Genomic DNA, 25,794 nt, shown 5'->3' on the forward strand with positions numbered 1-25,794 from the left:
ATATGAGAGTAATCATTTTCTTGAGGTTTGTGAACGTTGGAAATAACAGTTTTCGATATTATGATCTCGTAACCAAATTTGTTAATATGTCCGTAAATAATAGCTCAAACATTCAATCACCTCCTCAAGAGAATTCCCAGCGTCAGGATACTAGAAGGCGGATAGAGGACGAGCTCATGCATAGCCATAAAAATTCACTCTCTATAGACGAATATAGATTTGATATTGAAATCAAGGTCAGGAGGGCAAATTTTGATAGAGGAAAGAGCAAATAAATAAAATATTACCATTCATCGAGGTAATTATATGCAAGGGCAGTTTCAACTCGCAAATTGTTAATAATGAGAAAGAATCACATGTAATTTAGGGAACCTATTCGTAAGGTAGATACCTTAAAAACAGCAACCAACGTTGTCATCGATGTTAAAGGCATCGCTTAAAGTAGATATTCATTGATTTAAAAAAATAACCTTATTTTCATTATTGCAAAGTTGAAACTTTGATTCGACAAGGTTATCAAAATTCAATGCTTGGAAACATTGGAAGTAATGATTATTATAACTTACAAAACACTTAAATACAGCCCGGCATAGCACCTGAAGAGCTCTCCGAACGCTGCTGAGATGTGTGAGTATGGACATGCTGAGTATGGACATGACTTGCCCAAGCAGACGATGCCCTATGACATCTCACACATTTTCAGTGCCTGTGTTTTCATCTTCTCTTGAGTTCTTTCTCTTACTTCACTACCGTCAGGCAAAATGTATAATCTATTGCCGCATGGTTTTATTTTGATGACAAATGCAGCGATACAAAAATAAAGGAATCTGTCGCTTGTAAACAAAATAAGACGCCATTGTATATTCAGCAGCACACACCGGGGTATGTTCGGCGTTTCAAGGGGGAACAAAATAATGCCGTCCTTAATATCATTCTGGGGGTTTTCAATTTGAAAGTCTGGTTTCTTTGATTGTTAATTAACCCCTATCCTGTGCATTTACAAGCAAAAGATTTTAGTTATCAGAATCGGGTCATGTCCCCTTTTGAATGGTTTGACATGCCATTACATTTATATGCACTAAACTCATTATAATTTGAGAAATAATAGCTTTGCAATAATTATGTTCATTCTCTTTGGGATGTCGTCTGCTTGGGCAGTGTTGGTCCATATAGTGACGTCATTAAAACATCGTTATTTTACGGCGAATCTCTCGTATATCCCAGCTGCTTTGGAGGTGGTTGTATTTTTATAAATCACCCGATATGTAGTTGACCTATAACTTGTACGATGGCCATCTGTTAGCTTACCAGTTTCTAGTGATACATTATGTTTGTGATTTTCTTTTAATTTCACCTTTAACAATGTTAAATCTGAGATGCACAGCCCTACGTGTTATCAATGTCTGTGATATGGTGTAATATTGAAGCTCTACAAAAATATCGCGCTTCAAACAAGTAAAAATCTTGGGGTGACCGGTTTTACCATACTCGTTTTCCCTTATAGACTGTAGTGTTGTGAAAACCGTTTGGCAAACGCACAAAATGGATTCGATTTCCAATCATAAATATCTTCATAATCAGACAGGCGATCTGACCTAAAGGTTTATAATTATCATTGCAGCATGAGCTAAATCCATGATTTTGTTTCAGAATCTGAGACAAATTTACCGGATCCCTTTAAGTAAATCCCGTTTTAAAGTGAATTGCACAATAATTCGCTCTGTTGATAATTGTTCCGCTGGGCGCGGTCCTGTGGTAAATGTTCAGCAGTAAACAAATACACATTATTCAAGCCCCCCACTCTCCATCACAAATAATCATCATAAATAACGATGCACAAGTAAAGACTTAGTGCAGATTTGGTCAGATTTATTTCCTAAGCCTTTGCAGGAGCAAATATGGAATAAAGAGCACGCTCTTGTTTAGATGGAACATTTTCTTTATTACTAAATTGGAAAACGAAAATACAAAAGGGAAGTAGACCTCGCAATGTCCAGTCATACACCCTCGAACCTGATCACATCATCGAGAACTGATATTGATGCGAAGATGTATAATCCGAGCTTATTGAGAAACTGCGCGCATCACAATCGAGGTGGTATTAGCGTTTGACGTTCACTACCACACCAGCATCAACCGCTCTCCGTGATTAAACGTCATCCTCATTCTCTTCATTTCAAGAACAGATCTCGTCAATATCACACCGTGCCAGCGTTCAACTCATCTTTAAACAATGAACACCGATACCAACATTACAATGTCGACGATGACGACCGACTACGACGACGGCGGTGGGTCCAAACCGTCGTGTCGAATACCTTTCTATTATATTAAGCTCATCATGTTTGCCATTGCGATGTCGATGATGATCGCCACGCTCATCTTGATTCCGTGTCATCGTCGACTTCGTAAGCAACATCATATTTTTCCTTACAACCTCGTACTCTCTGATCTGAGCGGTGCCATCGCGAAGGCATGTTTCGATTGGTTCGCTGGAATCACCCCCTTAGAGGTAAGACAGTGGATAATTATTGCCTTTCCATGAAGAGAGTTGACTTAATTGGTGATGACAAGGTTGGCCTGTAAATACCGGGGCGGGAAATACCGGATGGTAATTACTGGTTAAAAAGCGCCTGACAAAGTTAGAAGAAAAAAAACAAAAATACCAGGAAATACGCCAAAAACATTATTTTAAAACATTATGTAACCTTGGAATGTTTAGATTATTGTACAAGAACAATATTGGACACAAAAAGACAACGAAACATGACTACATCCATGGTAGAGGGAGGGGGTGATCCAACTGCTAGAAATGTTAAATTCCGCGAACGCTATATAGCTTTTAAGCTAACATGTTAAAGCTACATGTACAAGAATATCTAGTACAGTGAAAGTGACATATTCCACCGAAGTGAGAAATAATATTTTTTTTAAGTCGATTTTTGCACTCTCGCAAAAACAATGCCTCCTGTTCATCCAAGCGTGAACACATACCACACAAAAAGGATACCAAATTATTTGGGATGAAACACTCTTTCATAAGATGTATGATAATGTACTGTGCATTGATGATTTTTTTAAATAATTAGCAATTTTCTAGGTGTAAACTTTTTTTGACTCACACTGTAAACCTTAAATGTTAATAAATTCGTAGACATTCTGTCTGATTTATGTAAAACAGATTTAACAAAATATAAGCTATTCGTTTGGTGAGGTAGTTGTTCACATTAGTTGTACGTTTTAATCAATGTAGCTATTAACCTGCAATCCTTTTCTTCCTTTCCAGGCTCATACTTTCATGTTAATCTTCTGGTTAACATCCATCATGGTATCATTTCTAAGCATCGCCTTGGTAACCGGTTACCAATTCATCACCATCCGTGTAGACCCCTTTGGCTCTCGGAACATCATCACCACACCGCGACTGATCATGACATGTATCGTCACATGGGCATTAGGGTTCACCTGCTCTTCGTCCATTGTCTTCATCGACTTTGATAAGATCTACATCGCTATCCTCTCCTTCTCCTGGTTGACCACCGTCGCCACTGGCCTATGTTACATATTCATCTACCGTTCTGTATCCGGGGTACCATGTGGCGGCAACATCACCCAAGAACGTAAGGAGGAGAACCAGCGAGTACTCCGCACCTTCGGACTAATCTTTGGGACCACTGTCCTCTGCTTGATCTGTCCCCGGTATTCTGGACCAGATATAGTCTAGGTTATAAAGAAATATGTCTAGGCTACGTTACGAACGCGATGAATAGCGTCGGTAGGATTGCAAACTCCATCATCTATTGGTGGCGACTCAAGGAGTTTCGATTAATTTTCGAATTCTGTAGCAAAAAGAGAAGGACCATCGATCCTCTTCTGTGATTGATCTGGAATAAAGTAAGAACTGATCCGTGACCTTTCCATGTGTCATTCGTATGCCTTACTGTCCGAACCTCGCGAGTCTTCTCATTCTATTGTATCCCAAGTTGGCCACTCAGTATTCAAATTTGCATTTCTTTTCTTATTTAAAATATTTATATATCAATTTGAAATCCAACTACCACATATGTCTGTGAATATTGATGTGCATCCCCTCTTTCTTTTCTCTTCTTTTTTCTGTCTTTTCCCCCTTTTACCAATATTTTGTTCCTCCATATTTATATTTATTTATATTTATATTTGCATTATTATGTATCCTTTGAGGGTAGTCATACTATCAAGCTTTGCTTATTTTGTCAACCCTCCTGTTTGATGTTCTCGATTAGTTACACCCAGCCTTACTTTATTCTACATATATTCTTTTGTCATGTGTAAATTTGCAATATTTGTTTGTTATATATTTGTAAAAATGCAAAAGAAAAAGAAAATCAAACAGAAATAAATAAATCAAATCAAATCAAATCAAATAAAAAATGACTATAGCGCCGTTCTTTCCTATTTGTATTCAAGAGCTATAAGGATGGACAACAGTTTTGACGTTTGCGTTTGCAGTTTGAAAGTTATGAGGTTCCCTAATTTTCATTTCTTCTGTCTACTTAAATGTTTAAGTTACACATAGAATGATGATCAATATGCAAGATTCTATCACCTGGAAATTATAAATAACAGAGTTTACTGTTTGGAACACTGGAACATCGAAGGAAATATTATTATTCGGAGGGACGATTTTAATAATAATTATGACACTTTACTACGTGTAAATTGTAACAAATACTTCTCGTGGTTCAGCGCCGAAGCAATTGCCTTTAGAACCAAATAAAGTACTTTATGTATACATTTCCCGCATACAACTGCAAACCTGCCTAAATGAAATTATTTCTCAGCACTGGAAGCAAATTGAAACGAGATGGGAAAGAATGAAACCATGGAGACCAGAAGTGCAATGAATCGTGCACGACATACACATAGCATCATTATCCATTTAATAATCCATGGCATGAACACCTCTATAAGTATAATTGTTGAATACCGAATTTAATTCTACTATGATTAGGATAAGTAGCTGTTCATAAACTGAGCGAAAATAAACAATAATGTAGGCATAGTGATGTGTATCAATTATTCAAAAAATAATTTCCGCCATTCAAGGCCAATATGTAAGGCCAAAATAAAAAAAAAATGAAGTGTTTCCCGTCCCCGCCCGCCTCCTTTTTGGTCGCCGCCTCACTTTTTCTTTTTTTACTCACATAGCACAATATATGTGAATAAATTGGCTTGGCCAGCAATAATTAGCATGGCAGCCATCTTGAGAAAGAATAGCAAAAAAAATTGCAAAATAGTAAATAGTAATGCCCTGCCTTCTCCATTTTTTTAAAGTCGGGACGAGAAACACGTTATTTTTGTTATTTGGCCTAATGCTAAAATACAACAACAGAAAACAGAGGAAACAAAAATTGAAAGAAATGGCCTCCAAAGTCTCCGACGTCACTATATCATTAAAACATATAATTTAAACATGACAATGATGAAGCTCGATTCATCTGAAAGCTAATACTAATATCAAATTTTAATATTTTTCATATATGAATAGACATGGAATTGAACTGTGAAAAATAGAAAGAAAGAAGAAAATGGCCTCCAATAAGAGGAGGGCACACGAGAAGAAGAGGGAAAAGAAAAGAAAACTAGAACGAGAAGAACAACAAGAAGAAGAATAAAGACCAAAGGTATTAAAAAGGAGAAAAGTTTAAATGATAAAAAACAAGAAAATGACTGATGTATAGATAAAAAGACCAAAGTTGAAGGTGGGAAAGCATGAAGATGGGAGGGAGATGACGAGAGGGAATTCGAAAGAGGTAGGAAAGGATTCGTTGGTGGCAGAGCAAGAGAGACATGAAGACAGGCATACGGAGAGAAAGGCCGGTGAGACAGAAAGAAAAAGAGAGTAGGCAGAGAGAAAGACGGACAGATAGACAGAGACAATGAGATAGAGAGAGAACCAGAGAGATAAGATTTGGGTGCCGTGAGGGATGTTAATACACTGTCGCTCATAAAGGTGGAATATTTTGTTTTTATTCCAATTCATGGAATTATTTAAAAATAATTTAAAAATAATAGATCTAGAGAATAGTATACATTCTCAGATTTTATTGAATAATAATTTGCCAATGTGTGTTTTGCGTGACTCCTAAAGCATGTGTATGCTACTATGCTTATCAACCAGGTGACCTATGCCCTTAAGTCATAAATGACAGTAATGAGGATTAATGCCCCACAAAAGGGCACTAATATAGCACATCGACACGGTTTCGATCCTGGGGCCTCACAGTTACGAGGCCATTGCTTTGTCACTAAACCATGACTGTACGCAGCGGGGGCTAGGGTAGGGGGCAGTTTCCATAAATTTTAAAAAAAACACAGAAAATGCAATAAATTTTCAATAATTTATTGCATTTAACCCCGGTGCCTAGCATAAACAAAATTTCTGTGTGCCCATGCCTTGAGCCATAATGCATGGCCGTCCAGAGGATTTTTTTATGTTGGGGACCGGGGTAAAATGCAATAAATTATTGAAAATTTATTGCATTTTTTTAATTGCGTACAGTCATGGTTAAGTGACAAAAAAATGGCCTCGTAACTGTGAGGCCCCAGGATCGAAACCGTGTCGATGTGCTATATTAGTGCCCTTTTGTGGGGCATTAATCCTCATTACTGTCATTTATGACTTGAGAGCATAGGTCCCCTAGTTAATAAACATAGTAGCATACACATGCTTTAGTTCCGCAAAACACACATTGGCAAGTTATTATTCAATAAAATCTGAGAATGTATACTATTATCTATATCTATTATTTTTAAATAATTTGTAAAATAATTCCATAAATTGGGGTAAAACTAAAATATTCCACTTTTATGAGCGACAGTGTAGGTGCATTCTGAACAGAGGCAGTATTTAGAAATATCATGGTAGGCCTAATACTTTGATTTACACCTCTTATAAGGGTCTTTAAAGTTTGAAGTTTAATCAAGTTAGAGTATATATAATAATTCATGTTTGCGACTGCAATAGTGAATAAACACTGCACGCACTTAAAGTCGCAATGGAATAATAAACGAGACTCGTCGAGTTCATAAGATATTTCAAAAATCCATTTTGGAGGAAGAATTTAGATGTAAAACTTGCCTAGCCCGATAATAATCACATGTAATCACCTGTAATCAGGCGCGTACGCAGGATTTTTTGGAGTGGGGTGGGGGGGGGGGGGGGGGGGGAGGGGTTAAGGTCAGCTTTTTCGGTCACCCATTACCCCAAAACACACACATACAATAAGTTAACGGGGTTCAACACCCCCCCCCCCCCCCCCCCTCTGCGTACGCGCCTGGTCAGTGCACTATAGTTAATGTGCTAGCATGTACCCCCAGGGAAGGGAAGAAAGGGAAAAGGAAAAACAAGGATAGTGGAGAGGATGTGGAGAAGGAAAAACAAAGAAATACATAAGGAAAGAAAAGAGGATAAGTCAAAGGAAGAACATATAATTACATGACTGGAGAGCTAAGAGGATTGTGGATTCGACTAACAGAACAAATAAAGAATATAAAGAAGAAGAAAAGGATAGGCCTAGATTGAGGGAAAAACAAAAAATAGATGACGAAGGAGAAAAAGATAGATCGAAGGAGAAACAGAGAAATACATAACGAAAGAGAAGAGGATAGATTTAACGAGAAACAATTACATAACAAGTATGTACACATGAACAGCTCCAGCAATCCAAAAATACTGCTAAGGGTAATGTTAGAATCTATCGAGTCGTTTGCACATGCAGTATATTTGACTGAACTGGCTAAACAGTTGCGTAAAAAAAAAATATGCGCTGGCGCCTTTACTCTCTAGACACCGCCAAATTCTAGCGAGAAATCTTGCACGCTAATCTAAGATCAATTTCATTGGTTTAAGGTTTATGAAAAATGAAACTCAATATTGTGTTAAAGTTATAACAGAAAAGATAATTGGAGTCGAGATTTTAGCAATTCTCAGATTTTCTGTGATGTTTTAACCAAAATTACTCAAAGGAAAGCATATGGGTAAGAATTCTGGTAGATTTTTGTGTCAATTCGGTATATAAAAGATATCGACTGCTTTAATATTCGAGGCCTGGCTGTTTCTATACTGGCTCTCGGGAACGTTGCATCCTGCCATGACCCCTTGGCGCGCCTGTTCCCTTGAGGCATATCCCTGCTTGAGGCTATAAAAACAGCCAGGCCTCTCATAGCAGCCGATATATCTATGTTTTTCTTTTCTTTATCATGTATCGAATAAGTAAGATTTGTTCTCCTTCAACATTATACGAATACAAATAATTAATAATTATTATGATGATGATAGGCCTAAATATAATAACAATAGGAAGAATAAGCAGAAAGAAGAAGGAGAAGAAGAAGAAGAAGTGATAGTATTAGTACTACTTCTACAACGATACTCAGCAGGATCCATAAGTCGGGATGTAGTGCTGAGGAATAAACTATCTAGTTCTTGGTCTAGATGCTGGGTGGAAGCGCTCCTTTGAAGCCCTCCAGTGAAGTAGCGTCAAGGGTGATCTTTGAAAGTGCATTCCACGCAGTTACTGTCCGAGGGAAAAATGAGTTCTGGTAGAGTTGGGTGCGGGATGGGATAGCCAGCAACTTCTTTGAGTGATACTGTCGTGTGTTGCTGGCAATCATGGGAGCTGTGTAATGGTGTGCATTGATGGCTATACTGTGTTGTTTTGGATCTTGTTCATGAGGTGAAGGCTTGCAGCATTTCTTCTCCTCTCCAGGCTCTCCCATTTCAGATGTTGAATCATGGCCGAGACACAGGCACTACGACGATATCTCTGGAGGGTGAATCTTGCTGCTCGCCTTTGTACTGCCTCGATTTGGGATATATGCTTGTTTGTGTGAGGGTTCCAGACCGAGCAACAGTATTCCAGATGAGGTCTAACAAGAGAGAAGTAATTGGCGGATCTATGTTTTGCGGAGAATTCTGCTGACTAGTCCCCGGACTAGTCCCAGCATCCGATTGGCTCGGGATGTGTTGTTATCAGTACTAGTACTGGTATTAAGGTATAGCCCGCATGCGTGTTACCAAAATCTCCGGCTCGTAACAAAAAGGTCTACCCGTACACACCAGACTTATGCTGAAGGGGGGGGGGGGGGGGGGGGGGTTGTTGGAAACACGCATATATGCGGCGAAGCAGTAAGTTGTCTCGTAATCCGGTGACCCGGGTTCGAAACCAAGTCGATGCGCTAGTGCCCTTTGGTAAGGCATTAATCCTCATTACCAGGTCCCTCGGAGAGGACCTAAAGCCGTCGGCCGTCTGGTTGCCTACCTTTATCCTTTCTTAGCAGTCAGGTAAAATAACCACCGTCATCAGCTCATCGCCAGCTCTACCCTAAATAACACTGGGGGGGGGGGTAGTAGAAGAAGAAACTTCATATTGGGTTTTTTTTTTTTTTTAATTTTTTTTATTTATTTATTTTTTTATTTTTTTTATTTTTTTTTCATCTATTTTCTCTTTCATTTTATTTTAAGGGGGAAAAAAAAGAATAAGAAAAAAAGAGAGAAGCCTATATTTAAATTATATTTTTGATACTCTTATTTAAAAAAAAAAGAGAAAGAAAGAAATTAATATTAAAAAGAAAGGCGTTGGTGATAATAGTCAGGTTTTGACTGATTGCCATTACAACAAAAAACAACAACAACAACAACGGTTGATATAGGGTCTGTAACGTAGCGGGCGTCTTCATCAATTTGTTTTCGAGCCATGGCTTCTATACACCAGTTTACAGTTGTGTGCGCCATTTTAAACAAGGCTAATGACCTAGAGGTCATGTATTTATGCGTAAATTAAGATTGCGCCCATGCAAATTATGATGATATCACTGCCTGCGCGCTGCGTTGTGCGCGCATATCATCATTTGCATGGGCGCAATCTTAATTTACGCATAAATACCAGAGGTCAGAGGTTATTGGCCCCAATTTTGGGGCCAATGACCCGAGGTCAACTGTCTGCTCATGCGCACTGATACAACTGTAAACTGGTGTATTCTCAGATCAGACGTCCCTTGAAGAAGAAACTTCATATTGGGTTGCTATAGGGTCTGTAACGTAGCGGGCGTCTTCATCAATTTGTTTTCGAGCCATGGCTTCTCTAATTCTCAGACGCCCCTTGAATACTTTTGTGAACAAGAATGTTCGTTATCAAATTAAACAAAACATCCAGATGACGGTACGTCGTCGTGCAGCTACTGACAGCAAAGCAGCAGCAGATGCACAGAAAATTGAGCAGACATGGTTGCAGTATTTCACTAGGTAAATCCATTGAACTTTCCACTGAATTTTCTATTCCGGTCCCACGCGTTATGAATTGTGCACTGTTAGGCAAATGTCATTCTTCTTGTTCAGCTCAGACAAGGGTGTCGCTAAAAAAAAAAAAAGGGGGGGGGGGGGAGAAAAATGAGAGGGAAAGAAAAAGAAAAGAAAAAAATAAAGGGACGAGAAAGAAACGAAAGGAAAGAGAAGAGAAGAAAGAAAAAGAGAAAGGAGACTGGAGAGGGGGGAAAAAGAAAAGAAATGAACAGAGAAAAGGAAAATAAAAAAAGGAAAAAATATGTGAAAATGATCAGATGAAACAAAAGAAATGAAGGCACTTGTTCAGAAACCTATCCAAAATTTGACCCATAACTCCGGCATGGAGATACCCTACTAATACATACCTAAAATGAAGTAGATCTAGAGTAAAACCGCCAAACTCCGGACGTTGCCAAACTTCGGACAAAAATAACTTCAACGACTAGGTCTAGAACGCAAAATATAAGCCTAGCTCAGGTGGGTAACTTGCATGCATTTGATTACTACTACTACCCTATATCGTGAGTTTGGGCAGGTTGCTGTCTGCAAAACTCCCAACAAACATCAAATTCAGAGACAGATTTTGGGTTGCCTAGATTTTTACAGTCCAATATATCGATTACAAACAAATCCTTGGCATGTTTCAGGTCGTTTCTGCCAAGCTTATGGGAGCTTATAAGATAATTTTTCACTCTCGCAGAAATATCGCAGAAATTTTCTAATGGCGGCCCTTACCACAGAGCTAGGGGCTATAGACTCCCCTACTACCCGAAGATGGCGCTCTTCCAAGCTTCGGACAGGCAACATTGAGTGTCATTTTGACTACAAAAAAATAGCGCTTTTGTAAGATATTAGCACCAAAATATTGTGTGAGTGTTGTGAAAAACACCTTTCTTATAGTTCTACGTAACTTAAATCTACCCAAAACGAGAAAATAATACTCTTTTCATGAAATCAACGCAGTCAAACTTACCCCAGTCTTACGATTTTTGATCCGGTTTCCAAACCTCCGATGAATGCGTATTTAGCGCGCATTTAACGTGTGCTGTACGTGCGCTATGCGCAATAAGTGCGCTATACATGCGCTACACATGAACGTCCGAAGCTTGGAATGAAAAAAAGTTTGGCGGGTAAGTAAATAATTCTAGTTTTTACATTTCCTTTACTAATTTTCTTTTACATGACATATATAAACAGTATTTGCACAATAATATTAATAGTTTATTTGGTCTTTCAATAATTAAAAAAGAATTTAATGTTTTCCCCCGTTTTGTCTTAAGTGTCCGAAGTTTGGCGGTCTTACTCTACATATTCATTAAATGTCCAAATAAAGATCATGAGTTACAGTAAAAGTCGTTATGTTTATTAACTGTTTCGTGTCAATTTTCTTGTTATTTTTGGAGTATTTTTCTGATAAACGTTGATATTAGTATACACTTTTTCACAGGTTTCATTGCAAACCTTTGCACAATACAAGTGCATACCGATGGTGGGTTGCGGGCGCGCGTGCGCGCGCGCCTGTGTGAAGTTATCTAGCTACCGTAATGAGGATCTGACACATTACGGTAGATAACTTCACACAGGCGTGCTTTGCTCGCAACCCACTATCAGTGTACATAACGACTTTTAACTCATGATCTTTATTTGGACATTTAATGAATATTTAATTCATTTTGGGTACCGGTATATTTTAGTAGGGTATCTCCATGCCAGAGTTACGGGTCAAATTTGGGATAGGCTTCTGAACAAGTGCCGAAATGGAAAGATGAAAGGGAGGAGAGAGAGAGGGGAGGAGGGTAACAGCATGATGATAGAGGAGGGGTGGGAGTTGGAGAGGGGGGGGGGGGTTTGGGTGGAGTCGTCTCGTCGAGGGAGTAAGAAATATACGCATAGATATGTTGCTGTTTCGGTATTCTCGCTCGATCCCTGAGTACTACACCAATGCAGAAGTTCGAATTACTCAGTGAGATGTATAATTTTGGTCGACTGGTGAATTTTGTTTATTTATTTTATTTGTTTATTTATTCTGTTTTATTTAGACAGGGTAGCCCCGTCCGTAACCAAAGTACTGTTTTCCAGGGGGCCCTGTTACAAACAAATGCAACATAATATGTAGATACAAACTTCTTGAACAATATAAACGATATGAAAGTCATCAAAAACATCCATACATAGTAACATATAACAGAAAATTAGTAAATAAGTCTTAAGAACTGTGACTTTTTATCTGCTGTGATGACTTCGAGAGAGACTACAACAATTAAATACTTGTATTTTGCTGAAGTTTCACCAGCAATGATTAAAATCATTGTGAAATGTCATTGTCAACCTTACTATAATTTCAACAAAAGAAAACGGGTTCAAAAATCGCCTAATCGAGTATCAAACCCGAGATATTTCTGTTTTAGTGCAATGAGGACACGCCTTGACTTTTTGTGATGACATATATTGATATCACCAAGCCAGGCTTTAAAGCCCCACTGTCCTACTTGTAGCTACTTGCTCCCTCTATATAGAAAACTTCCCCAATCGGTGCCAGTTGATCCCCCATGATCCTCTGTTTCTTATATTAGTTGAGAGCTGAGTTAATGAGATAGCCACCTGTCAGTGACCTCGCTGTGTGGTTTAATCCCTTCTGGCCCAGTAGTATTGACGGTCTTTCAAAAAAAGGTGTACAATGTGCACTTGCAAACAATAGCCAGTTCAGGTATCAACGGATAATTGTCGACAGCTGATCACAGTAGTAGTCCCTGCAAGGAGAGCCCCAAATGGGCCAATCAAATTGGTTCACTGACGCTCAGATGATGTTATGTCTCACTAATCTATTTAAAAACAAAATTAACTAGACATTTCGAACACATTTAGCATAAGAATTTGTAGGACATACAAGGTATTGGTAATGTAATGGAAGCGTGTTGTGGTCGAGTGGATACGTCGTCGGACTGTCGATCACATGGTTCGCGGTTCGAGTCCCGCCGCTGCACTAATGTCCTTTGGCAAGACATTGATCTACATTCGCCACACTCCACCCAGGTGAAGTAAATGGGTACCTGGTAGGAATTTATTCCTTGAAACGCAGCGCGTGTAACAGCTGCACTGCTAAGCCAGGGTAATTATGCTGCATTATGTAGAGCGCTTAGAGACTTCTGATAAAGTAAGTGTTAGGCGCTATATAAGCACTAAAATCATTATTATCAGAGAAAGGCGACTTTGCATGGATTACCAAATTCAAAGATTCAATCTTTCTCATTTCTTGTCCCTTTTCATTCAAACTTTCACCAGTCTGCTTCTAGGAGTATTTTCCTTTCTTTTAATAATAATAATAATAATAATAGGGCACATTTATAATGCGCCTAAAACTTTGTTTCTAGGCGCAGCACATATTATAACCCGGTCATCGGATTCAGGCTTGCCCGCAACACAATGTATGCATATTTTCCACTCCCTAAGTAGCATTCCAGCCAGTCGCCATTTTACAAGCGCCACTTACTAATCTAACCACATTAACTTTCGCATCCTACCGGGTAACTACATGTATTTAATGCCTGGGTGGAGAGTGGCAAATGTAGATCAATGTCTTGCCAAAGGACATTAGTGACTTGAACCGTGGACCTAGTGATCCACAGTCCGGTGACATATCCACTCGACCACGACACCTCTACTACTTATAAATAGAGTAGTTGCCTGTGATGGTTGGATTCTCCTTTGAACTTATCCCCCACAGTTCTGTGTCTCCAGGGATTGATTTATCTAAGCAAGGCTCAATATAGAAAAAATACATTAAAATCCACTCCCTGGAGTGTTACTGTGTCGTGCGCACAATCAGATTAGAAAATAACACACCCTCAACTGTAAAACGGAGACAGTCCTTGCCTTTCATTCTAACCCTCGCAAACATGGGTGTATTTTCGGGGGTTGCTCGATCTTTGTGGGATGTGTGCGAGCCTGCAAGGGAGGGAGGAGGACATGAATGATTGAAGAATAAAAAATAAATAATAACGGACAGAATCTGGTCTTACACAGCATTTCATTAGAATTAAGAAACATGAGCAGCTACCATTTCTGTGTTAAGCTTTATTTTCTCTTTTCTCTTTTTCTTTTGCACTATGTACTTGTTTGTGGCTTTATGGATTACTCATCTGACTGTAAAACGCTGATCTTATTATGATGTCATCAATGATCATCAGCACGGTAAGTAATATTGATTCATTTTTTTCTGCTGAAATGACAGATCTATGAATGTGGTTATCTCTTGATTCTATATACTGGTAGTGTTGATTTAGGCATTATTCAGTACACAAAAGTATTCATGGACATTGTATACATGTATGTCATGATAATGCATATTGACAGTATATTGTCTAACTTCATTTATTAGTCAAGATATCCAGAGTGTTTTTATGAAAAGGAAACCCAACTTTTCCCAAACTCTGAGCAAAATAAACAAGTACATTTCGAGGGGTTAGTGACACAAAGACGTAACTCCATTTTGGCCATTTTTAGACAAAGTGGTTTATGTGTCACTGAGCATTTGGGCCGTAAGGAGTTAAGTCTATGTTTCACTAGCCATTGACTTCAATGGGGTGTTGGGTGGAGTTAAGTCTTTGTGTTTCCTGAAAACTGGAAAGCCCACATTTTTCTGAACATCTTGATATCAAATACTCATTTTGGCAAAATATGGAGTTACGTCTTTGTGAGTCACTGAACCCTCGATTTATGGTGATACATAAGGCCTAAGATAAAAACTTGTTGTATTGCCCTTTGGGTGCTAAAACATGGGTCGGTAGGTCGGAAAAGTTTTTTTTTTTTTAAATTTTTTGTTTGTCGCCCTCTTTGGGCCGATATTTTCAGATTTGAATGTGTTTTTTTCTTTTTACCGCCCTCTTTAAGCTGATATTTCTCAGTTTTTAATGCTTTAATACATGTGCTTCAGCGTCATCATTCCATTGATATCTTTTTCACCTCATAATTATCCATGGTTTGCACGAGTGAGAATTTCGATTTTATGCATTTATATCCCATTTGAACAAACAAAATACATATATTTTTTATTCATTACTAAAAAAAATATAAAAAACGGTTAAAAAAAAAACCTTTTTTAAAATGCAGACTTTTTGGGTTGGTTTCAAAGGGCAATACAACAAGTTTTTATGCCTCCGCCACCGAAGGTGGTGCCGGAGGCATCATGTTTTCGGGTTGTCCGTCCGTACGTCCGTACGTCTGTACGTCCGTACGTCCGTCCGTACGTCCGTCCGTACGTCCGTCCCGTTTGACCGTTATCACAATATCTCAAGAACCATCTAAGATTTAAACTTAAGACTCGGGAATAGTATTTATCACCATAGGAAGACGATCTGATTAGATTTTGGAGTACGTAGGTCAAAGGTCACAGGTCACAGAGGTCAACTTATGAAATTCCTTGTATTGAGTTTGTTAGCGTGATATCTCAAGAACCATTTGAGATTTAAACTTCAAACTTAAGGATAGTATGTATCACCATAGGAAGACGATCTGATTAGATTTTTGAGCACGTATGTCAAAGGTCAAGGGTCACAGAGGTCAACTTATGAAATTCCATACATTGAGATTGTTATCATAATATCTCAAGAACCACTGGAGATTTAAACTTCAAACTTAATGATAGTGTGTATCACCATAGGAAGACAATCTGATTAGATTTTGGAGCACGTAGGTCAAAGGTCAAGGGTCACAGAGGTCAACTTATGAAATTCCATACATTGAGATCGTTATCGCGATATCTCAAGAACAACTGGAGAATTTTCACTTCAAACTTAATGATAGTATGTATCACCATATCATAATATCTCAAGAACCACTGGAGATTTAAACTTCAAACTTAATGATAGTGTGTATCACCATAGGAAGACAATCTGATTAGATTTTGGAGCACGTAGGTCAAAGGTCAAGGGTCACAGAGGTCAACTTATGAAATTCCATACATTGAGATTGTTATCATGATATCTCAAGAACCACTGGAGATTTAAACTCCAAACTTGTTTAAATTGCTCTATGGCGGAGGCATCATTTTCGACTGCGCGCAGTCAAAATTCCATCTAGTTTTATTTTAGGCCTAAGAGCAAATTAATTTAATAATCCACTCACCTATGATACTGTATGATGCTAGAGCCTCCAATTATTGAAACAAAGCAATTTTAAACCAACAATGTAAAAATTGATTTGCAATTGAGAGTGGGATCTATGCATCAACTCAATGAACCATTGATTGAAGTACCTCACTCCCATTTAATTTAATTACACTGTCCTGTCAATTTAGGTAGATTATGGATCAATATTTCATTCAAGGTTTCATAAAATGTTGAAAGATACAGGGGCGGATACAGGAATTTCTTGCCGTGGGGGGGGGGGGGGGGGGGGGTAAGAGGACACTTTTTTGTTTTCATGTCACCATTTTAGGTCAGCCATTGGCTTTTTAAAAGAAAAAAAAAAATTTGGCCCCTGTTTTTTAGTACATTTTGGGCGAATTTAGGGCTGGTTTTAACATATTTTTTTTGGCCGGGGGGGGGGGGGGGGGGCACATGCCCCCTTTTTACCCCCTGGATCCGCCACTGAGATGAATAAACAAATGGAATATCACTTACATGTATCTTCTGCTCCCCCTTTTTTTAAAGCATTGTACTTAATGAAATGAAATCACACTATGCACCACTTCTGTGTGCAAACTACTTTTGACATCACTCATTTAAATTTTAAAACCATTCATGCATAACAGTATCATATCATATTTGGTATCATTTGAAAGAGGTCGAATTGAACTTTGACATTTTTTAACAGTACTAATTTATCAGGACATGGTCATTTGCACACACACACACACAAAAAAAAATCATGATTTTTTTTTGTAAAGAAACACACTGTAATTGTATATATCTATGTATGATATAAAATATAGGAACTATGATACATAATTATGATGAAGCCTGATTAGGAATGTTATGTAAACCGAGACAAAGTGACTCATTGTCTGTGGCTGCTTTGTGGCTGGTCATCCTCTTCAGTGATCATTCGTGTGTGATATTTCCTTGTAAATAGCACACTTTCTCATGACCTCTTTAGATTGTCACATCATGTCCTCACATACTTGTAATTTTGTTTTGTTTTTGTTTCGTTTATTTCCCCCTTTATTCCCGTTTATTCCATACTTCATGGTTATTGGGAGGGATTTCGAAACAAGGTCAAAGTTATTGGTGATTCAATTGGTTGAAATATGATTCTGATCTTGTAGTTGAATGCATTGGATGTTTCAAGATTATTATCCCTATACAAATTTACATTTTGTATTTTTGTCGTAAATGAATCAAAGAAAACATTTAAAGGGGCACTGCACTACTTGTAGCTACTTGCGCCCTCTATATAACAAACAATGCCTAATCGGTGACCATTGGTCCCCCATGATCCTCTTTTTCTTATGTTAACTGAGAGCTGAGTTGATGAGATAACCACCTGTCCTGTGACCTTGTAGGGCAGTCTAATCCCTCCTGTAAACTATGGCAGAAAAGCTTTAAAGAAATAAATAAACATGTGATCAGAATAAGATAGAGCCAAATCTTACTGCATGCAGTTAATTTTCTTGACATGGGTTTTAAAATACACTTTGGAAGTCTATTTTCAAGCTGATATATATATATATAGTATTCTCTAATTGATTCCCCCCCCTTGTCTCTCTTTTAGTTGTTGTTGTTGATGTTGTTGTTTTTCTTGGGGGGGGGGGGAGGAAGTAACAGCACTTATCCAGGATAAAGTGAATCTCCCTGACGTAATCACCCTCGAAAATGGATTCACCCATTCAAACTCTTGAGGTTTGGGAGCTAGACTAATCCGCTTCATGAAAAGAGAGATAGCTGGAGGTGACTTAACAGTCATTGGAATGAGGAAGTACATGTTTAGCTCTTTATACTACTGTGCACATTTAAAGGTACAGACCAGTTTTGGAAACGCCCCCCTCTCAAAAAAATGAAATGGAAGCTCTTATTACTAATCATGTGAAAGAATATATGTTTTGACTGATACGTGAGGATACAAATTTTGCCGGGAAACCACCTACTAATTGATACATTTGGTAAATTATAGTTCATCCTAACATCGTTTATCACATAATATCACCCATAACAACCATCACTTCCAGAGGTCACTCTGACAAAATAACAAGATATACAATATTTTGGGATACAGCCTGCCGAGCTACTAGCACGTAGATACAGCATTTATTTCACATAAATTATCAACACTTTCATTTTTCAAAATATGAAAATAACTTCTAACAAATTCTGTCTGAGAATCATACATATATAATGTTTTTATACCTCTTAACATTTAATCATGTGAAATCATAACTAATTAAACTGTTATGCCCTAACCCTAATTATGCCCGGGTTTAAAAAAACAGAGATAAAACTGAATCAGCACTAAACGCTGAAAAGACCCTATGGCCACCACAACCTAAACTTTGATGCCATAACGTCTCCTATACCTATTATCATTTTTTAGTTCACTCTTTAAAAAGAACTCCATATAATTTTTTTTTTTTAAAACGTGCTAGTGTGCGGTCCTTGGAAAGCTAGAATGACTTCCCTCTACACACCACACCCTTATCTCGCATCCTCTCTTTTCATATTCAAATGAAACACCTTTGACGCAACGGAATTGAATAATTCTGTCACGCATTCCTGGAGAACAAGTAGTGTTCACCACTTATTGGCCGTATAAACAACATTTGCCAGCTATACGATGTAACGCTGGCAAATACATCTACCGTGCACGTTTAAAGCCCTGGTCCCACCTTACCAGTAACAATGATAATAACTACCTGTATATTTGTAATCGTATATCTTACATGTACATGTCTATGTATTGTACACTCTCCTTTTTTCTTCCTGTAAACAAAATATGAAAGTAGTTTTAAAGTAATTGAGCTAACTGAACTGAACAAAATCACAATCACTGATACTTTGTTAAAAAGAGTAATTTTTATTCTCCTAATAATTGAATACTAGGGATGTTCTTTCGTTATACATGTAGTTATTGGAAAGGTGGGATCAGGGTTTTGAAAGATTCAGATAGAAATAAGAAACTATTTAAATGTTGTTGTGATATACATGTACGTAGTCTACCGGTAGTAATAATATTTCCTCCTGCAGAGATTAACCTGTTTCAATCTCATAATTGATGCTTTCACCATCTATGGTTATATGCTTTTTAATTCACCTGCTGGTATCTGTGTAGAATAAATTTGATAAATTGCAGTGGCAGGAAAGAATATGTTCAAGCTTTGGAGTTGGAAATACAATTCAAGATGCACACTTCGTAGGAAGACCTAAGATTTCATGAAAAGATAGGATGAACAAAGAAAGCAGTAAGGTTGGTCTAAATGAGGAGGAAGCTTAATTAAGACAAAAAGAAATGGAGGGAGGGCGTGTCATCATGGCACGAAAGTCGGTAACCCCTCATAAAAGGGAAAATGCTGACTTGATGATGATGATGATGATGATGATGTAAATAGTAACTTGTGGAGTAGAATTATGGCTACACCTTTATACCTCTAACCAGAGAGCACGTAGAGAACTCATTTATTTATATACATTGTAAATACATGTATGTCATTAATGTCAAGATGTGATGTTTGTTCAGAGGTCGGTGGCCCATGAAAAGAACATTGTGTTTACTGAATGGGTAACATTGGAGGTTCATGTTACGTGTAGAGGAATATCATCCATGACTGACTTGTCTACAATCGGTTCAGTTCACTTTGACCTTGTCCTAGACGGCATTGTTGTAAAAATACAACAGTATCACTGACGGGTCTAAAGTACATGTAGTCTGCCAGTGTATCATTCATCACAAATATTTTCTTATGTTGATATGAATAAAAAAAAAAAAATTCTTCTTGGACAGAAGGCTACCACTGATTTTGTTTGCAATTTTGAAGAAAAAAGTATCTGATGTGGCCCTTTTTCAGTTCTAAACATTTCAACAAATGGGTGTGTCACAAGATTAAAAAAATATGTATCCATCTTTTAAAAAAATATATAAAATGTAGCCAATCATTTTCCTTTGCATTATTTTCTAAGATTTATATTTATTCCCCCCCCCCCACCTTTTTTTTTACAACACAAGGTAGGGATTCATATCACATTGACAACAATAAATAGATTTAACTCAAATACACGTAGGAACATATTTCTTCTCAATTACATGTACTAACTTGTCTCTTCTTCTTCTTTACATGAAATCACTACAGCATTTCTGGGGGCCAGGTGAGTAAACGAGTTTTTAATGTTTTGAATCTTTAGAGCTCCATCACGTTATTCAATTTTTCGTGATGAATTATATGTTAATGTGAAGGAAAATAAAATAGTTTTCATTTCTTTCACTTTGGTCATTATTCAGTTTTTTTTTTTATCTGTGTGATCTATTTACTAATAGGAATACTCTACAGTCTACACATCAATACTAGTTCAAGAAATGTAGAACACATCTTTAATTGATTCAATAGATTGAATGCAAATTATGCAAATAGAAAGAATGTGACATACAGTATGAACACATAATATTGAAGTGGAAAATGCATCATGGTGGAAATGTATAACAGTGAATCATGGAGATGTAAATCTAAGCATTATTATTTTTTTTTTTTTAAAGCCCCTCTGCACTAGTTTGGCATGGACAGATAAGACCTCCTTACAAGGTTACTGGCAGGGGGATATCTCATCAAATCAGCTCTCAATTAACATAAGAAAAAAAGGCATCGTGGGGGATCAACGGGTACCGCTTTAATAGGCATTGTTGGTTGTATAGAGGGCGCAAGTAGCTATAAGTAGTGCAGTGGGGCTTTAATTGAATGTTGAAGACTCCTGTTGTTTATCTTTTTGTTTAGTTGCGAACTGGGGTATACCTCTAGCAGCCTTGGCTGATATGAAAAGAGATCCTGAGATCATCAGCCCTAGAATGACAGTAGGTGAGTTCAATACTGACAGATTTATTGTCAATGAATTTTCTTTTTTCCCCTTCAAGTCCCACCACGGCTTTTATGTCTGTAATAATATATATCTGTGAAGCGCTTTGAGAGGGCCTGCGGTCCTAAAAAGCGCTATATAAGAACAAACTATTATTATTATATATGCCCTGATACATGTAATTACACAATTTTCTTGAAAATCTTTTTTTGTTTTTTTTGTTTTATCAATGCCATTTTTCTTCTTTACCCTTCTGTTGTGGCCAGCTCTGTGTGTCTATTCTGCTCTCTTCATGCGATTTGCTTACATGGTGCAGCCTCGTAACTGGCTACTGTTTGCCTGTCATGTCACCAACGAGAGTGCTCAACTAGTACAACTCGGCAGATACACCATCTATGCAAGGTAATAATCTATTCATACCTCACATCATCATGTACATGTAGCGTCATTATACTATTCTTAAACTTAGCTTTTACTTCTCATGCAAGGTAATAATCTATTCATACCTCACATCATCATGTACATGTAGCGTCATTATACTATTCTTAAACTTAACTTTTACTTCTCATGCAAGGTAATAATCTATTCATACCTCACATCATCATGTACATGTAGCGTCATTATACTATTCTTAAACTTAACTTTTACTTCTAAGGGAACAACATAAAAACAAAACAACAGAAGGCTGAGATCTAACAACTATAATGCAAATGTATACAAAGTTTCAGTGTCTCCCAAAATACCGTAGCTACTTGGCAAACATGATTAGAGCTTTGAAGTGAAAGTATTGTCAAGAGTATTATATTTGGAAAGAGAGAGGAAACGAAAAGTAATCAAAAGTTCTAAACTACAGGTTTCGTATAAATGTGTGATCCTGTAAAATATTTGTGTCATAAACAAATTATGTTTTAATTACTAACTTTGGACATCAAGTAAACAAAGAATTGACAAGGCCTTTATTATCTAGATGAGAGGGAACTAAATCAGGGGTGATATTGTAAAAGCAACATGATCTTTTTTTTAGGGGAGGGGGGGGGGGGGTGGGGGGTAGTCCATAACTTAGAATGTAACATTTCTAACTGTTTAAATGCCTTGCACCTCAAAAAGCAGGGCTGTATTCTGAAAACAGTATCTTTTATTTTAGGTTAACATGTAAATTGTCATCACAAACTCAAAATGCGCAGAAGTAATACTAATGTCTCCACAAACACAGCTGGTTTTGCTCAGACATTTAACCAATGACTTGTCCTAAGTTTTATTTGTTAAATTTTATTTCAATTGATATATTAATTAATATTGTCTTACTAACCATAAAGATAATACTGCTTTCAGAATACCACCCCTGATTTTAGGTCTCTCTCATCTAGATAATAAAGGCATTGTTTACGTGATGTCCAAAGTTAAAAATTAAAACATATCTTACTTATCACACAAATATTTATGGGACCACACATTATACAAAACCTGGAGTTTAGAACTGTTGATTACTTTTCGTTTCCTTCCTCTTTCCAAATAGAATACTCTTGACAATACTTTCACTTCGTTTTGATATTTCACATGTGCTCTTGAAATGATTAATACTTCTATTTTGTTAGTATGAATAATTAATACCAGAATTGCATATAAACAAGCGATGACATTTAAACCTTGTTCAGATATGACGCTGCAATACCACAGCAGCTTTTTATGATGATATAAAGTGAATTACTCTTCATGTTTCTGTATCTTATTACAGCTCAGCGAGTAAATCCTTTCATTTACACTTTTAAAAAACCTTGGTGAATTTCTTGTGGTCATGGCTTAACAAGACTTGTGATTGTGACTAATTTATGTTGCAAATTGCCCTGAGTAAAACTAAGAATCGGCCTTAAAGAAGATAATGAAGTAGTTTTGATTCCCCTCCCTTAATCTGTATAGCAACATTTTCTTCAAATTGGCAATCATTGCCAATGGTGGATGAATAAACAAGAAAACAAAAGAGAAAACAAAAAAGAAAGACATTTGTACTCACCTGTAGCTTTTTGTTTTAGTAGAACATGCAATTATTAATTAAAATTATTTACTCTCCTCTTTATATCTTTGTTTTTCTTTCAGGAGTAAAAAGGAGACGAAGTAATGAACAGTGCATTCGTCCCCTGAAGTAGACCATATTTTTAGATACATATTTAATGATCTGAAAATATTTTATATATTATATATACATGGAATTACACAGGCTACATGTATAGTTTATCATTATAAGATGGCTATTCCAGTGTGGTGGAAAGTTTTAGGAGATCTCAAAATTGTCAAATTGAAAAGCAATACAACTGTAGAAGGCATATTTTAACTGTATTTATACATTATTGTGGACTTTGTGGTATGTTGTTTGGGATGAAAAAAATTACATTTGTTAAATGGTGACAGCATGATAAGAAATTGATTTTTGTATGGAGATGGTGATGTCTTTTAGGCTGTATTGTACTCAAATTTAAACCTGAGTTTGGGCTTTTAATTGTTGAAAATCCAGGGTAGCAAATTTGAGGCTTTAGTTTTACTTTTGTTATTTAAATGTTATCTTAGACACAAGATCAGGTTAGATTCAATTAGTAGAGTACAGACCATGGTGTTCACGTCTTTTGCAAGAAAGGAACTTACATTTAGAAATTGGGTTTTAGGTGTTTGAGAAATATTTAATTAACCAGTTGAATACTGAATTCCTTCATTGCCATAGGCTTTATACAGTAGCCACCGGGTTCGAGAGGTGATGGGTTAATTGGTGAAAGATAGTGGTACCTGATCAACCATGTGAAACACAAACTGCATTATTGTTTTGGGGGCAGAGAGGTAGAACTATGATAGAGCTGATGGGTATCTCCACTTCATGTATCTTGATTATGCAAAATATTATGTCAAATAACACTTTCAAATTCACCAACATCAGCATTATTGTGCATTTGACATGTTCTGGATGTATCTTCATTTTGAACAATAATTTGCTTAGCTCCCTATCTTGCTTGCTAGCATTGAGAAAGTCTCTTAATAATGAGTTCCTTTTTACCCCCCAAAAAAGGAATCCTTTTTGAAATAAATCTGTAACTAAAAGCATCTTTTCTCTGTTGATTGCATCGATAATTAGGGCACCAGGGTGTGATTCATTATTCCAGAACGGTTTTAAATTGCATAATTTCTAAGTAAAAGCTCTGTAGGTCTTTATTTTCTTTAGCTAAATGAGGGTAAAAGGGGAACCTGTGTGATTAAAATCAGGAATGAGAATTTCTCCAGCAGCTGCCAAAATATGTCTTTATAGCACAAACGAGGTACTCTCAATTTCTTGAGAAGGTACAGAGATATCAAATGAATGAAGTCAGAAGACAGTGTTCTGCCACGGTTGATTAGTCAGTGTTTTTAGCTCGAGATCCAATGGTAGCTGAATTTTCATGCATCTGTCCAAAACACCGCTATACTACAAGGTATCAGAATCATAGGAGCATCGGAACATAGCTATGTCAGAGTGGATGTTTGAACATGCCAGTGTCATTACAGTTGGAGGCATACATGCAGTAGAGAACAAACTTATTTTGGGGGGTGTGTGAATCTACATCATAAGACCAATCTACATCATAAGACCATACAAATTTTAAGATTATTAAAATTGTTTATTTTATCATGTAATTTATCAAGTAATCTTTATTTTTATTATGTAATTTATCAAGTAATCATCTTAAATTGATTTTATTCTGAAGAAATGAAAAATTAAAAAGCACAACTTATAGACACCCATGATTCTTATAAATTGGTTGACGAAGGATTTCTTAGTCTTTGTATAATTGTGTAACAGTAGTTCTTAGCCGTTTGGAATGCCAACCCTTTGTATTTTATAGTTTTCTCTTTATTTTATTTTCTCACATTTGTTTCCTTTGTTTTGTTTTGTTATAGAAAATATAGTGCACAAATATTTTTAATATTTTTTTATTCAGACTTAGTTAAACAAAATGTATTCCTAAGAAGTTCATGGTTTAGACACATGATGTAATTTCATCAACAATGCATATGATTATTACTAAAACTACTTTCACTGTATTTGATGAAGAATTCATTCGTACTGAAGGGGCTACTAGTATATAATCGTTAGCTGAAAAATGATCAATTATGAATTGGCAATTAACTCATGTGTGTGATTGTTCCGCTGGAGTTAACTGGTAATGTTTTTTTTAAATGACTGATGGAAATTATGTGACTCAAATTAAATATATTAAAAAAAGAAAGACGATGTGATCATTATTTATGTCTTATTTGAAATGTTTGTGTAAATCAAAATGACCTGAACGAGGAGTGGAGAGAGAGAGAGAGAGAGAGAGAGAGAGAGAGAGAGAGAGAGAGAGGGTGAATGCAGGGCGAGAGGAAGATACAGAGAGAGAGAGAGAGAGGGAGAGAGAGGGGGAAAGCTTAGGGGGAAAAAGAGGCAGTAAAAGGAGGGAGAGGTAGTGCAAGGGCGAG

The 25,794-nt window shown here is 37.0% G+C and overlaps 1 protein-coding gene across 1 annotated transcript; it reads left to right on the forward strand.

Annotated features, from left to right (window-relative positions):
- The first annotated feature begins 10,085 nt into the window (after positions 1-10,085).
- Positions 10,086-25,552, forward strand: LOC115917917 (mitochondrial pyruvate carrier 1-like). Its single transcript, XM_030994946.1, has 6 exons — positions 10,086-10,285; positions 14,512-14,515; positions 20,601-20,616; positions 21,237-21,317; positions 21,582-21,717; positions 23,410-25,552. Exons 1-6 carry the CDS (start codon positions 10,116-10,118, stop codon positions 23,429-23,431), a joined length of 429 nt encoding a protein of 142 aa, XP_030850806.1. The 5' UTR covers positions 10,086-10,115; the 3' UTR covers positions 23,432-25,552.
- Positions 25,553-25,794: the final 242 nt, after the last annotated feature.

The sequence above is a fragment of the Strongylocentrotus purpuratus genome, unplaced genomic scaffold (assembly GCF_000002235.5).
Source record: "Strongylocentrotus purpuratus isolate Spur 01 unplaced genomic scaffold, Spur_5.0 spur5_scaffold_21, whole genome shotgun sequence".
Taxonomy (NCBI): domain Eukaryota; kingdom Metazoa; phylum Echinodermata; class Echinoidea; order Camarodonta; family Strongylocentrotidae; genus Strongylocentrotus; species Strongylocentrotus purpuratus.

Coding starts and splice junctions, on each gene's coding strand:
- LOC115917917 (XM_030994946.1), top strand. CDS start 10,116: ATGGCTTCTCTAATTCTCAGACGCCCCTTGAATACTTTTGTGAACAAG. Junction 21,318..21,581: donor CAGCCCTAGAATGACAGTAG/GTGAGTTCAATA, acceptor TGTTGTGGCCAG/CTCTGTGTGTCTATTCTGCT. Junction 21,718..23,409: donor AGATACACCATCTATGCAAG/GTAATAATCTAT, acceptor TTTTTCTTTCAG/GAGTAAAAAGGAGACGAAGT.